General features: G+C 50.6%; 1 protein-coding gene across 1 annotated transcript in view; it reads left to right on the top strand.

Moving 5' to 3' along the window:
* The window catches only part of SCARA5 (scavenger receptor class A member 5), a 117812-nt gene that overhangs the window by 61016 nt on the left and 43456 nt on the right, over positions 1 to 13340 (top strand). The window contains exon 4 of the mRNA XM_082655907.1: positions 6662 to 7336. Coding sequence (XP_082512033.1) covers positions 6662 to 7336 — 675 coding nt within the window. The remainder of the gene's footprint in view (positions 1 to 6661; positions 7337 to 13340) is intronic.

The following is a 13340-nucleotide window of genomic DNA, read 5'->3' as shown; positions in this document are numbered from 1 at the left end:
GGATCCTGCCTGTAAGACGGAGAATTGGCCACCTGTGCTTGCTTACTTAGGGAGCCCTACCAGCCTCTGAACTGACAAAGGCCACTGCAGGTAGGCTCTCAGGAGGTCACACCTATGTGGACAAAGCCTGTGGCCCCGGGAGCCAATGGCTGATGAGTCTTCAGATGGACTGGGCATCAAAAAGCTCAGACCACCTGTGCAAAGACGGAGCGTCTGTCTGGCTTCCTTCTCAAAGGGCCTCCTGATGCTCTGAGCTGCAGCTGCAAGCTCCCGGCTCCCTCCTGTGTGAGCAGGGGCTGGTGAGGCCACAGACAAAGGAGAAGCCAGTCTCCAGACTATAAATGTTTATCCTGGACATCCTGCTGAGCTAGGAACGAGGACATGTGGTTCTTAAAAACAAATAAGGCAATAAGCTCACCCCAAATGTACCAATCTGCTGCCCTCCTCTTTGGGTCCTTATGAATGTCCCCTAATACCCTCCCTCCCCAATCTGCTTCATTTCCCCTGCCTCAGCCTTTCACTTACAAAACACGCATTCGAAGATAAAATTATGCAAAATTTCAAGAGAGTGACTGCAGAGCAGTAAGCCCCAAGCACGGGGCCCTCCTGCACGCGGCGCCGTGTGTCACTGCACTGGTCACACACCACGAGGCTGGCCCTGGTTTCCTCCTACCTCTTGGAAACAGGGGGGCCCTAGTGAAAATGTGCATCACTTTAAGTGCTAAAGGTCTACTGATAACCTCTTCGTTATGCAATTCTGAATGAATATTATGCTCCACTTTTAAATTAGTTTTCTATTAAAGTCACATGTCTCCAGATCTCAGGAAATACAACCCTGTGTTGCAGACCTCCTGAAAGAAAGCCCCTGTCTTTTTCTTGGTGCTTAAATTGAGGTGCTTACCTTGCAGTTTCATTTCAGCCCCATCCTTTCCCATCTCTGCCGTTAATGTGATGCTCTATGAATTCTGATACCCGCCTTCCTTCTGTCAGCCTAAATGAAGACAAGGCAGGACCGCTGCATGGGGCAGTGAAAGAGCCAGGCAGGTCCACCTCCTACTCACAGATGGCCTTGAGTTACTTACTTCATCGCTTGAGTTTCCATTTTCCATCTGTGAAATGGTGATACCGTCTGCCCGTAGGCTTGGGAGGACCATAGGAGAATTGTACGGCCCTTGGCAGTGTTCTAGCATCTACCTCCCCAAGGGCCTCCATCAAACTTGGATGCTATTTCTTCGTGCCACCCCCCTCCCCAAGCCTCTAACAAGTCCCTCCTGCTTCTTGGGCCGGTGCAGGGCCTCTGCCCAGGTGGTCTGGGTAGAAAGGGAGGCAGATGCCTTCTGCTGTTTTGTGTAAGGGGGTTGGGGGGTAAGGGGGGGCCAGCAGGGCCTTCAGAGTCCTAGCAGCCTGAGCTTCCTTTCATGCTCTGCCACCTTCTCGCGCTTCCTCATCTGAACACAGGCAGAATTCCTACTTCACAAGTGTGCTGGGAAGAGGAAAGGAAGCCACTTCTAGCAAGAAACGAGAACCGAGTCTGGTATACAGTAGGTGCTTAATAAATGTCATCTCCTGCCCTGCTTCCCCATGTAGACTTTGGAGTTCAGTATGGGACTGACCTTCCCTGCAGCAGGTATGGAGGACAGAAGACTGGATTGAGGGACAGATGACCCCATCACATCCTTATTTCATGCTTCTGGCATCTCTTGCCTTCTCTGAGCCTCTTTTTTTCACCCTTCGATGAGATTAGGAATACCTGCCCTTCCTACCTCCCAAGATTAGTTCTAGTGAAAATTAAGGGAGGTAATGGATGTGAAATTTTGTACAGAGATAAAGGGTTATTAACACCAATGCCCAAGGTTTAGGTGACCAGACCGCAAACAGAACACTTAGCTTTCTTCCTCCCAACTCACACATACTTCCCCTTCCTCGCTGGCACTGTGGGTGTGCCTGATGTTTTGGGGGAAGACATCCTCTCTGGTCAGTGACATCTGGGGCACCTTGACTTAACCAGCATGTGATCATTTTTTGATGAACATAGAAGACAACTATGGAACAGGGAGACATCTCAGGGCTGGGGTGTGGGTAGGAAGGCTGCAGGAGACGTGTCTATGCGAACCACCTAGCCCAGGGCATGGCCTGAGACAGACATTAATACATTACTCATATATTATTATAAAGTGTATATTAACACATTCATTAGTATTCAGCAATTAATATTGAATCAAAATCCCAATTAGAATCCATGATTCCTGCCAAGCAGTCTGACTCCCGCCTGGGTTTATGACGGAGAACTCATTACCTGCAAGGTTTATTCCATATTTGTGTGTCTCTGTTAAAAAGTTTGTCCTGTGCCTTCCACCGTTTCGGCAGTATCGCAAGGGGAACTCTGGACCCAAACTGCCCGAGCCCAAAGTCAGTCTCCTCCGTCAACCAGTGTGTGACCTTGCGAGTTACTCAAGCTCTGTGTGCCTCAGTTTCCTCGTTTGGAATATGAGGATCTTATCTCATAGGCTTGTTATGGAATTAAGTGTATTAACACGAGAAGCACTTAGAAGAGTGGCTGGCACACAGGATTCAGGAAATACCAGTTATTATTGTTACTCTATAACTTATTTTCCCCTTGTGAAAGTATGAAAGTTGAAGCATAGTTAAAGCCCATTCAAAGTAAATACAGCAGGCAGAGAGATAAATGAACTGTTTGCATAAACATGAATTAAGAGAGTCACACTCAAGGAAGAATTGTTCCCTGTTGAGGACGGCAAACATCTGGAAGGAATTAAATGGCGGATGAGAGGGGGTGGGGGTAACGTGAGCTAAGAACACACTGTGACTGCTGGAAGGAGATAATTCACTTCTGGGGTAGGTAAGTGATCCCAAAAGGGGGACGCTGCTCTGGGCTTCCACGGCACGATTGGATGCCTGAAGAGTATTAACCCCTCAAAATAATTTTGTTCTCATTAGCTGGAGTACCTAAAACGCCTGTAACATTCTTTTGAGCTAATGCATTGCCTTGAAACAGCCATTTCTTAAATGCAAGTATAGTAACCTAAAATAACAAGGTATCGTTCTGTAGCTGTGAAATTAACAATATGAAAATTGTAAGAGTACACTGAGGTGTCACTGAAACTGGCACATTTAAAAAATCTATAATATACCTATAAATAGGTATAACTTTTGGGGATGCGATTTGGCTGGAAGTTTTTTATTCTTTTTCTTTTTCTTTTGTGATTGGGTTGGAATTTTTAAGAGTCATAAAAATGTCTATAACTTTGGCTCTACTAATCCAACTTCTGGGAATTTACTGGTAGGAAACATTTCAAAAGAAGGAGGGACCTTTCTGTGTTTATTTTTCCATGATTGAGAATGGGTAAATTACAAGACATCTCCCTGACAGACGCTTAGGCAGCCGTCAAAAATATAGTTATAAATGACAGATGGGAGAATATTTGTAAAATAATCATTCACCAATTAAAAAACCCCAGAAATCAAATCGTAAAGATTGGGTATGCACATGGATGGAACTAGAAGAAGGACATGGAAGGAAAACCAGTGGGCTTTGTTGGAGATTGTGGGATGGTGGAAGAATTTTTTCTTTTATTTCAATTTATGTTAATATTGGTTGTGCAATAAACAATCATCAAAGACCCAAATGAACCCTCCTGGAGGGGGTAGCTGATTGTCAGTCTTTACCATACGGGCAGGTTTCAGTCCAGTTTTCTGGACAGAGAGAAGGGGTCTTAAAGTTGGTAGGTTCTGAAAGGAGGGGGCTGATGGGCAAGGCCAGGAGCCTCCAAGGGCACAGGGCACCAGTTGGGCGTGGGGACCACCTGAAGAGAGAAGGAGGGGTGGGCTGGTGGGAGCTGACAGAGAGTGAGTTTAAGGGAGATTGCCTCCTTCATGGCATTGCCTCTGGCCGGCCTGAGCTAATGGGGTCTTAAATCAAGCAGTTGCACTGTTACTCTTAGTCACTCACAATCCCAATTTTAAAACCAGAATTAACAAAACTCACAGTGTTTTACTACTTCTGATAAGCTGCGGTATCTCTTTGAACTTTGGAGCATCAAAAGCAGAGACTGCCACTAAAATACTGGGCTTTCTGTTTTCCAGCTGCCCTCTCTCTAATACTTGTCAAGCAATCTGGGTCGAATATTGGACAAACACATGATCAAATCCTGGACTGCAATGATTTCTTAGGTAGACAGTTCCTGTGGTCACTTGGGCTGTGACTGGTTCATGGATTCATTTCCCCAGAACCTTTACTTGTATTGACAACTCTTTAGGTAATTTTCCAGAGTAGCGGAGTAATGGAGGGAACCACTGCACCGGGAGTCAAGAAGCATGCCATTAGGCAGATCACAAATAGTCTCCCAGACTCAGTCTTTTTATCTGTAAATTGGGGAAACTTTTTACAGATGACTGCATAGACCTAAATTCTATGATGAAAGTCTGAAAGACCCACTTTGGGCTGTATTAGAGAGTCTTATGCCCAGAATGAAGTTGACGATCCTTCTCCCATACTTTGCCCAGTCTTTCCACATCATGGAAAAATCAAATTTGGATCAAGCCGCACCCTGTAAGGGGATGTTGACACACTGAGTATGTGCAAAAGAGGTTAGCCAGGATACATGGAGGCTTAGAAGCTTGTTGTGAGACAGCAGATGAAAGAACTACAGATTTAAACCAGAAACATTGTTACGTAGCAGGGATGTGATAACCGTCTTTGAGATGCTGAAGACCTGTCTTGTGGGAAAAAAAAAATTCACTTGCTTTATGTGATCTCAGAGGGCAGGATCAGTGGATAGAAATTACAGGGAGGCAACTTTCAAGTCTGGACGGAATGTAGAACATTTGAACAGTTAGAACTAACTGAAGGTGGAGAGATGGGTATATGCAGAGGCTGGGCACATGCTTTTCTTGGAGATTAAAGGGCTGAGTGAGGGAGAATTTGTTTTTTTGTTGTTGTTGTTGTTTGGTTTTCGGTTTTTTTTTTTTTTTTTTTGGCCATACCGCGCAGCATGTGGGATCTTAGTTCCCCGACCAGGAATCGAACCCTTGCCCCCTGCAGTGGAAGCACTGGACCACCAGGGAAGTCTCGAGGGAGAATTTGAAGTGGGGTTCCAATGCCCAGCTAGCACTGTGAGCCTCTGAATCTAATCTGAAATGACTTATCTCCTCCAGAGTGGCCACCATCTATGCTGTGCACTTCCGGAAGCATCAGTCCCAGCACCCTCCCAAACTACCTTCCCCTTCCAAATCTTCTCATTGCTTGAACAAGCTGTGTACCAAATTCCCCGGCTCGCTCCATTCCAAGATTCCCAAGGCACAACTCCCTCTGTGCCTCATTTGCCCCCATCTCCTACCCTGCCCGCCACCCCCCACTACTAGTTTCCATTTCTCTGATTTGCAGAGCAGAGCGGGAGACAGCTGTGGAGAGTGCACAGCAAACTAACAAGCATCCCTAGACATCCCAGGATGCACCAGGGTTTGTAGTGTACCTGAGTGCAGTCCATGAGCTTCCAGGAGACACCGGCTGCTAGCTTATAATGATTAAGATGCACACCCCTCCCCTTCGTATTGTGAAATAGCTTTTCTTATAACCAAGAAAAGGAAACCTCGCCAAGAGGAAAGGGTGGGAGATCCCTGAGATGGGTTGTTTGCCTGAGGAGGGAAATAGGAGATTTAGAAGTCAGAGGCAGAGAAGGGAGGGTATGGATGTAAAAACATCTCCACCCACCCAGAGGGAACGGGACCCTGAATTCAGGAGTGGGAATTACCAGTGTCGCCCAGAGCCTGGCCGAGTCTGCTGCTGCCGCGGTCCCTTCAGGCAGTTCCCTAGCAGACTTGGAGGGAGGCATCTGGGTTCCGGAGCAAGCAAGCCCTCTGGGCTGGAATCCTGGCTCCACCTCTTACTTGCTGTTCTGCCTGGGGCAACTTTAACAGCTCTTGCCCTAAAAGGGGATAAATAAGGGTACCTCCCTCCTAAAATGGAAAGGATGACACACAATACTGTAGGGTGAGCCACGTGGAACCGCTGATGTCTGATCATTTCCAAAATATAAAAAAGACAGTGTCGGGGCTTCCCTGGTGGCGCAGTGGTTGAGAGTCCGCCTGCCGATGCAGGGGACACGGGTTCGTGCCCCGGTCCGGGAAGATTCCACATGCCGCGGAGCGGCTGGGCCCGTGAGCCATGGCCGTTGAGCCTGCGCGTCTGGAGCCTGTGCTCCGCAACGAGAGAGGCCACAACAGTGAGAGGCCCGCGTACCGCAAAAAAAAAAAAAAAAAAGACAATGTCTTATGGATCAACCTCATCCATAATGAGTCCCCCGTTCCCAAACTCATCCGCACCTTAGAATTATCTCGGGCTCTTTTTAAAATTCCAAAGCCCGGGTCACCTCCCAGCCCCATCCCATCACAATTTCGACAGGTAGGATGCCTGGCCAGGTGATTCTCATGGGCAGACACGTTTGGGGACCACTGGCTGAGCACAGTGCCGGGGATGTATTGAGGCGCTCAGCCATGGCCACGTCTGATTTCCCTTCATCTGTCGTTTATTGAGCACCTCCGGCCTGCCGGGCTCTGTCCGGGCCTGCCTCTTGGGCCCCGGGGGCCTCCGCAGCCGCCTCACCTCCCCCTCCCCCACCCCACCCCTCCTCCTCCTCCGCAGTGTCCAGGCCCCGGAGCTCACCGGACGACCTGAAGGCGCTGACTCGGAACGTGAACCGGCTGAACGAGAGCTTCCGGGACTTGCAGCTGCGGCTGCTGCAGGCTCCGCTGCAGGCCGAGCTGAGCGAGCAGGTGTGGAAGGCGCAGGACGCGCTGCAGAACCAGACGGACTCGCTGCTGGCGCTGGCGGGCGCGGTGCAGCGGCTGGAGGGGGCGCTGTGGGGACTCCAGGCGCAGGCGACGCAGAGCGAGCAGGCGGTGGCTCTGCTGCGCGACCGCACGGCCCAGCAGAGCGACGCGGCGCAGCTGGAGCTCTACCAACTGCAGGTGGAGAGCAACCGCAGCCAGCTGATGCTGCGGCGCCACGCCGGCCTGCTGGACGGGCTGGCGCGCCGGGTGGGCGCCCTGGGCGACGAGCTGGCCGACGTGGGCGGCGCCCTGCGCGGCCTCAACCTCAGCCTGTCCTACGACGTGGCCCTGCAGGGCACGCGGCTGCGGGACCTGCAGGTGTTGGTGAGCAACGCCAGCGAGGACGCGCGCCGCATGCGCCTCGTGCACCGGAGCCTGGAGCTGCAGCTCAAGCAGGAGCTGGCCGTGCTCAACAGCGTCACCGAGGACCTGCGCCTCAAGGACTGGGAGCATTCCATCGCGCTGCGCAACATCTCCCTGGCCAAAGGTACAGCCGACCGCCCGGGACCCTGGGGGCTGCTTGCGCCCTCCTGCTCAGGCCTTCTTCCCGCACCTGCCTCCGCAAGGTCCGGGAGTCCCCCTCCCTCCCCGAACCCGCTCCCCGTTCATGAAGTCTTGCCCTCCAGGACCCTGGAGTGTTCTGCCCAAACGGACTGTGCCCATTTCCAGGCCCGCACGGGATAAACCTCCTCCCTGCTGCCCCCGGCCCCAGACAGTGCACTCTGTCTGCACCCGTAGGCATGAGAATGGCCAAGATGGCTCCTGGGGACCTGGGTGGTCAGAGCTTGGATGTGCCAGCCGGAGCCTCCAAGAGTTTGGGGCTGGGGAGGAAAGCTGGGGCTCAGGCCAGACAGGGAGGCGCCCCCCGAGTGTCCTGGTCCTTGCATGGTGTTCCATGATGTTGGGCTGCGCCCCGCAGGCCTACAAGGCCTGCACTTGCCCAGCTTTAAGACAGAAGAAAGAGCCTGGAGTCAGCAACAGAGACATGAGTGGTTTAATGGATTGGGGAGTTTACACGTCTGAAGCAAGGTCCTGGAGTGACACCCCACCGTGTGCGTCCGATGGGCGGGCAGGACAAGGCAGCAGTCTTCTCTGTGGGGCGGGGGCGGAAGGGGAGATTGCCAGTTGGGAATTGATGTCAGGTGGGCTCATCGGTTACCAGGGAAACTAGCAGAGGGTCACGCCCCTCAAGGCTCCTTTGATAAGAACAGTCACTAGCTGGGGCGGAGGCAAGTATGTAGGAAGATGAGTCACGTGATTAGGGTGTAGGTGAAGCAGACACTCGTTGGGCAGGGGATGTTCAGAGAGCAAGAGAACAGCCATCTTGGGTGGCCTGACCGTACACATGGTGGAGCTACAAAAAGTTGGAAAATTCCAAATTTGAACCTGGCCTTCCAGGCTGTTATAAAGCTATATTCATCCAGGTAGAAAAACATGTTTTATTTTCTTTAACAATGTGTTGGCTTCATTTATCACTCTTGAATATAATGGCAAAAATGCACGGGCCTCCATTCGGACTCTCGCTCGGGGTCCACCAACATCAGCACTTTTACAGCCAACCTTCCTCTCTGGCACCCCTGACTGACCACTCCCCCGCTCCCCTCTCCCCCGTTCCTTCCCGCTGCTGTCTGCCCTGCATGTCACTGTCAGAGTGTTCATGAAAGGTACTCTTCCTGCATGAGCCCCTGCTCAGAACCCAGGTCTGCGGGGTTCACCAAAAACTCCTCAGGCTGACAGTAGACAATGCTAATACCATTTTGAACACCAACTATGTCAGGTACGGCGCCAAGTGTATCTCACAGGGTGTCTTTTGAAAACAACCATGAATGTGCTGAGATTCAGAAAGCTGCCCACAGTTGCAGGCTAGGAGGTGATGGGGCCAGGACTTGAACCCTAGCTCTTCTGATCCCAGAGCTGATGTGCCTTCCATCACATCCCTGGCCCCAGCCTGTCTTTCCTGCCTTCTCCTCTAACTGGTCCCCTGTACCAGGGGTTACAAACAGAACTGTCTGCAGTTGAGCAATGTCAATGCCTAAAATGACTTTGGTGTCAGGGGAGTAGTAGGGGCTATGGCAGGTCCAGCCCGTTTTGGCCTGGCATTGATAAGGTCTTCGCATTTTTTCCAGAGAAACTGGAAACATGGAATGTTCTAGAAATTTTTAATTGTTTAACTCTGTGGGCCAAATACAACATATCTGTGGGTCATACATGGTCCACAGACGGCCATCCTGCATCCCCTGCCTTATGTGAGGCATCCGGTCCAGTGGGACACGTCTTATCCCTGCCCCAGAGACACAGCCCACCTTTCCCACTGCCTTAGCTTTACTCCAGCGGTTCCTTCCACTGCACAACCTCCTTCTTCCTCCTTGTGATCCAAATTCCACTGATCCTTCCCATCTCAGCCAAACCCACCTCCTCCAGGAACCCGCTGGCCTCTCTAGTTCACCGAAGTCTCCCTTCTCTGGGATTCTGTATTTATCAGAGCAGAAGGTAGTCATGGTGGAGACTTATATTTGCATGGTACTTTCCAGATCCAGTTAATAATAATAGAACATTATTTTGTTTTAAAGTGGGTCCCCATCACCAGCTACGAGCTTGGTTGAAGGCAGGTTTCACTATGGAGAGCGGGTAGGATTCCTGCAGAAAAGCAGCTGAGGCTGCAGGAGAAAATACCAGGCTTTACTCCAGGACACACAATTAGAAATGATCCAACCCAGGGCTTTTGTAGGCAGCAGATTTAATAAGGTGTAATTTACATGCCGTTGGAGTCACCCGTTTTAAATGTGCCCTTCAGTCACCAGCCCATGACTTTCAACTCAACACCAGTGCTCAATCTGTCACAGCCAGTCACCCTCAGCTGTCCACCCCTGTGTCCCCCAGCACCTAACAGTGTGATACATGTGGCTGGAACTCGAGGAATGTTTGTGGAACAGCTGTTACATCTTTTGAACCCGTGCCATCATTGGATCAGTTTTCTTGTCCTGGGTCACTTTGGTTTCATGTCTCAGAAGTCAAAGGAGAGCAGGCGGTAGCATGTCTTCTTCCAAATCCACACCCCTGGGGTCTTAGCTTTTCCCATCTTTTCATTTCCTTGACCTCCCCAGTCTGTTCAGTACTTAATAATAGCAGCGACACCGAATCAGAACCTACCACGAGCCAGACATTTTGTCGACATTTATTCTCTAAGTAGACATTAAAGACTGCTCATCCTCACATCCTGCAAAAAAAGGTATTATTGAACCCATTTTGTAGCTGAGAAACTCGAATAACTTTCCCAGTGTTTCTTACACAATTGGCAAGTGACAAAGCCAAGATTTAAAGTGGGTCTTTCTGGCTCAGAAACCATGTTTTTTCACTGACCGTGGTGCTTTCTGGGGTGGAGAGAAACCAGCTAGCAGCCATGAAGTGAGAAGGGAGCGTGGTCCCTCAGGTCTGTTCCCGTGTTTGGGGGGTAGGCCCTACCAGGCGTTCCCCCTTCCTTCTTCCGGTCAACAGACATCACCAGGCTTCCTGCTGGTTGCAGCCTCTTTGGCCTCACCGAACATTTCGCATCCTGATTCTTTAATTTCTGAGTCCCTCTCCTTGGCTCACGCTGAAGCGGCTCTGGGTCATGCATTTGCCATGGTTCTTCCGGTGGAATCCTCTAAGCGGTCTTTCTTTGGTTCTGAAACGAAGTTTCACACTTGGTTCCTTTGAACTGGAGTTTCATCTCGGTTCTGCCCAGACCTGCCTTCCAGTCTTCAAGCTTGGCATTATTGATGGGTTGCTGGCTCTTCAGAGATGAACACCATTCGGCCCCTCTATCTCCCAGGACCACCACTGTGGCTGGTGTCTCCCCTTCCCACCTCCCTCTCCCATGGTTGTTAGGGACCCAACTGGTATGATTAAAGAGAGTTCTGTTGGGTATATCTGAATGTAATTACCATTCAACTGCGACAGCACAGAACTCTACCCTGGCTTTTAGATAAGGGATGTTTTACCAGAGATTTCCTGCATTTTTACACTGCTGTCTGAGTGGCCTTTCTTTGCTAGTTTTGTGCAGTTCCTCTCTTAGTCTTTAAACACACACACACGCACGCACTTTGCCCTTTCCTGGCTCAGAATCCACAAATACCCCAACTACGTATATTTTTCATATATGAGCTTGTTTGTTATTCTTGAGCTTGACCCCAAACGATTTCATTCTCTCACTTCGTTACACAGTTTTCTATGAGCTTTGTCTCTCCGTTTGTCTTTTGTGTACATTCACAGTGGGGCTTTCTGTTTTCTGCTTTGGACTTTCAGCATTTATCAAGTCTGTTGAAATCTCTCTGTGGCTCTGGAAGAAGCAGAGAACTTAGATGATCAGACAGGGGAGGCATCCCAGGAGGGGGCAGTGTGTGAGCAAAGGCCTGAAGGCAAGACTCCCCAGCCACAGGCAGGTGGCTCAGTTCGCTACATGGGTGTTTATAGATTCACAGAAGGTTAGAGTGACACTAGGCTCTGAAATCACCTAGTCCACTGCCCTCATTTTGTAGTTGAGGCCCTTGAGTCTCAGAGAGGGGAAATGACTTGCCTACATCAAATCCCCAGCCAGTGCCTCGGCTGGGCTAGAAGATTCATCTCTTAATTCATGAGAGCAAATTGACAAAGCAGACTTACCTGTGGGCTGCTGTTTTGAGAAAAAACACCATCTAGTAGAGCAGAGCGTCCCACTCAACAAATGTTCATAATGGGAATGGGGTCTTGTGTTCCAGGCTAGAACGGTGGGCCCTGGTCTCTGGTGCACAGGGATGTGCATCCCTGAAGGTGGTGGGCGTCTCTGTGAACGGAGGTGTTTCTATCCCACCACGGACTAGGAAGCGTGGACTGGTGGCGCCCTCCCCAACCCCGAGGCAGGCTGCAGGGGGCTCTGCTGGGAGGGGAATGGAACGCCTGCTGTAGAAATTAGCAGTTGCCCCCAGCCTTGCCCACCAGCCCTCTGCCTGAGGCTCAGAAGAAAGCTGGCTCTGCAGGCTGGGCCACGGCCCCATGCACACGCTCAGGGTCCCAGAGAGGATGCATGAAATGAAGTGAGAGAGCTCTTGATACTGTAAACGTCACAGCACTGAGAATGCAGAGCCCCAGTGACATCAGGGCAATGGAAGCAGGGAGCCGACCTCTGGCAGCCGCCCCAGGACTAGCGTGGTTCTGCAGTGGTGTTTACATTACGAGCTTGGTCACCGTTCTGCTGGCTTTGGGCCCGAGGCGTCAGCCGTCATGATCATTTGTTCTTGGCAGGGCACTGTCTAGATTCCAGCACACGAGTCCCCCACCCCGTCTCTCATTCCAGGATCCGGGAAGGGAGAACGGATTGCTTTTCCCTCCCCATTGGCTGGTCCCCAGAAGAATCCTGGTGTTTCTCCCAAACGCTCAGTCCCAAATCCTTTGTTCTGTGCTGGAGGTGCTTCCAGCTGGAGCGGCTCACGGCAGCCCAGCGAGGGCAGAGCTGTGCTGGGGGCGGCATGGGGGGTGGGCTAGACCAGTGGACAGGCTCTGAGGGGGACCCGGGCCCAGGGCCAGGAGGTTCCCTCCCCACCTCCTCTCACTCCCAGTGCCCCCTGTGGGAGGTGGCGGGAGAGAGGGGCTGGCACCCAGGACCGGAAGCCCAGTGGAGGGGCTCTGGACTGTTTCCACGATTGAGGAGAAGTGGACTCTGCTCACCTTGTCCCAGCCCACCTCTGCCCTGGCCTGCTCCAGTGATAGAAAAGGTGAGACATGATAGCGTAAGCTGAGAAGCTTAAAAGCTCATCCGAATATTACTCAGTCATCAAAAAGATGAAATAATGCCGTTTGCAGCAACATGGATGGACCTCGAGATGATCATACTAAGTGAAGTAAGTCAGACAGAGAAAGACAAATACCATAAGATATCGCTTATATGTGGAATCTGAAATATGGTACAAATCAACGTATCTATGAAACAAAACCAGACTCGCAGTTGTAGAGAACACACTTGTGGTTGCCAAGAGGGGGATGTGGGAGGGATGGAGTTTGGCATTAGCAGAGGCAAACTATTGTATTTAGGATGGATAAACAACAAGGTTCTACTGTATAACACAGTGAACTATATTCAATATCCTGTGATAAGCCATATATGAAAAAGAATATATATATATATATATATATATATAAGTGAGTCACTTTGCTGTACAGAAGAAATTAACACAACATTGTAAATCAACTATGCTTTAATAAAAATTTAAAATAATGTTCATCTGGGGACCACTGGGACCACTGACACCATAACAGCTTCCACGACTGCCCAGAAATCATTCCTTGAAATCTCTCCTGTGTGCCAGGTGCTCTGTGAGGCCCAGGGCCACAGAGAGTGGGGCTCCAGCCCTTTAGATAGGCCTGTCCTCCTTGGGGACCACAGTGCAAGGGGAGTGACCGTGGCTGGCGTGTGGGCACAGGGTGGCCTGACCAGGCTCTGGTGCTCCCCTGAGCAGTCTGTACATGGTGATGCCTGA

This window comes from Grampus griseus, assembly GCF_964374135.1.
Source record: "Grampus griseus genome assembly, chromosome: 6".
Taxonomy (NCBI): Eukaryota; Metazoa; Chordata; class Mammalia; order Artiodactyla; family Delphinidae; genus Grampus; species Grampus griseus.
This window is presented reverse-complemented; position numbering and strand designations above follow the sequence as displayed.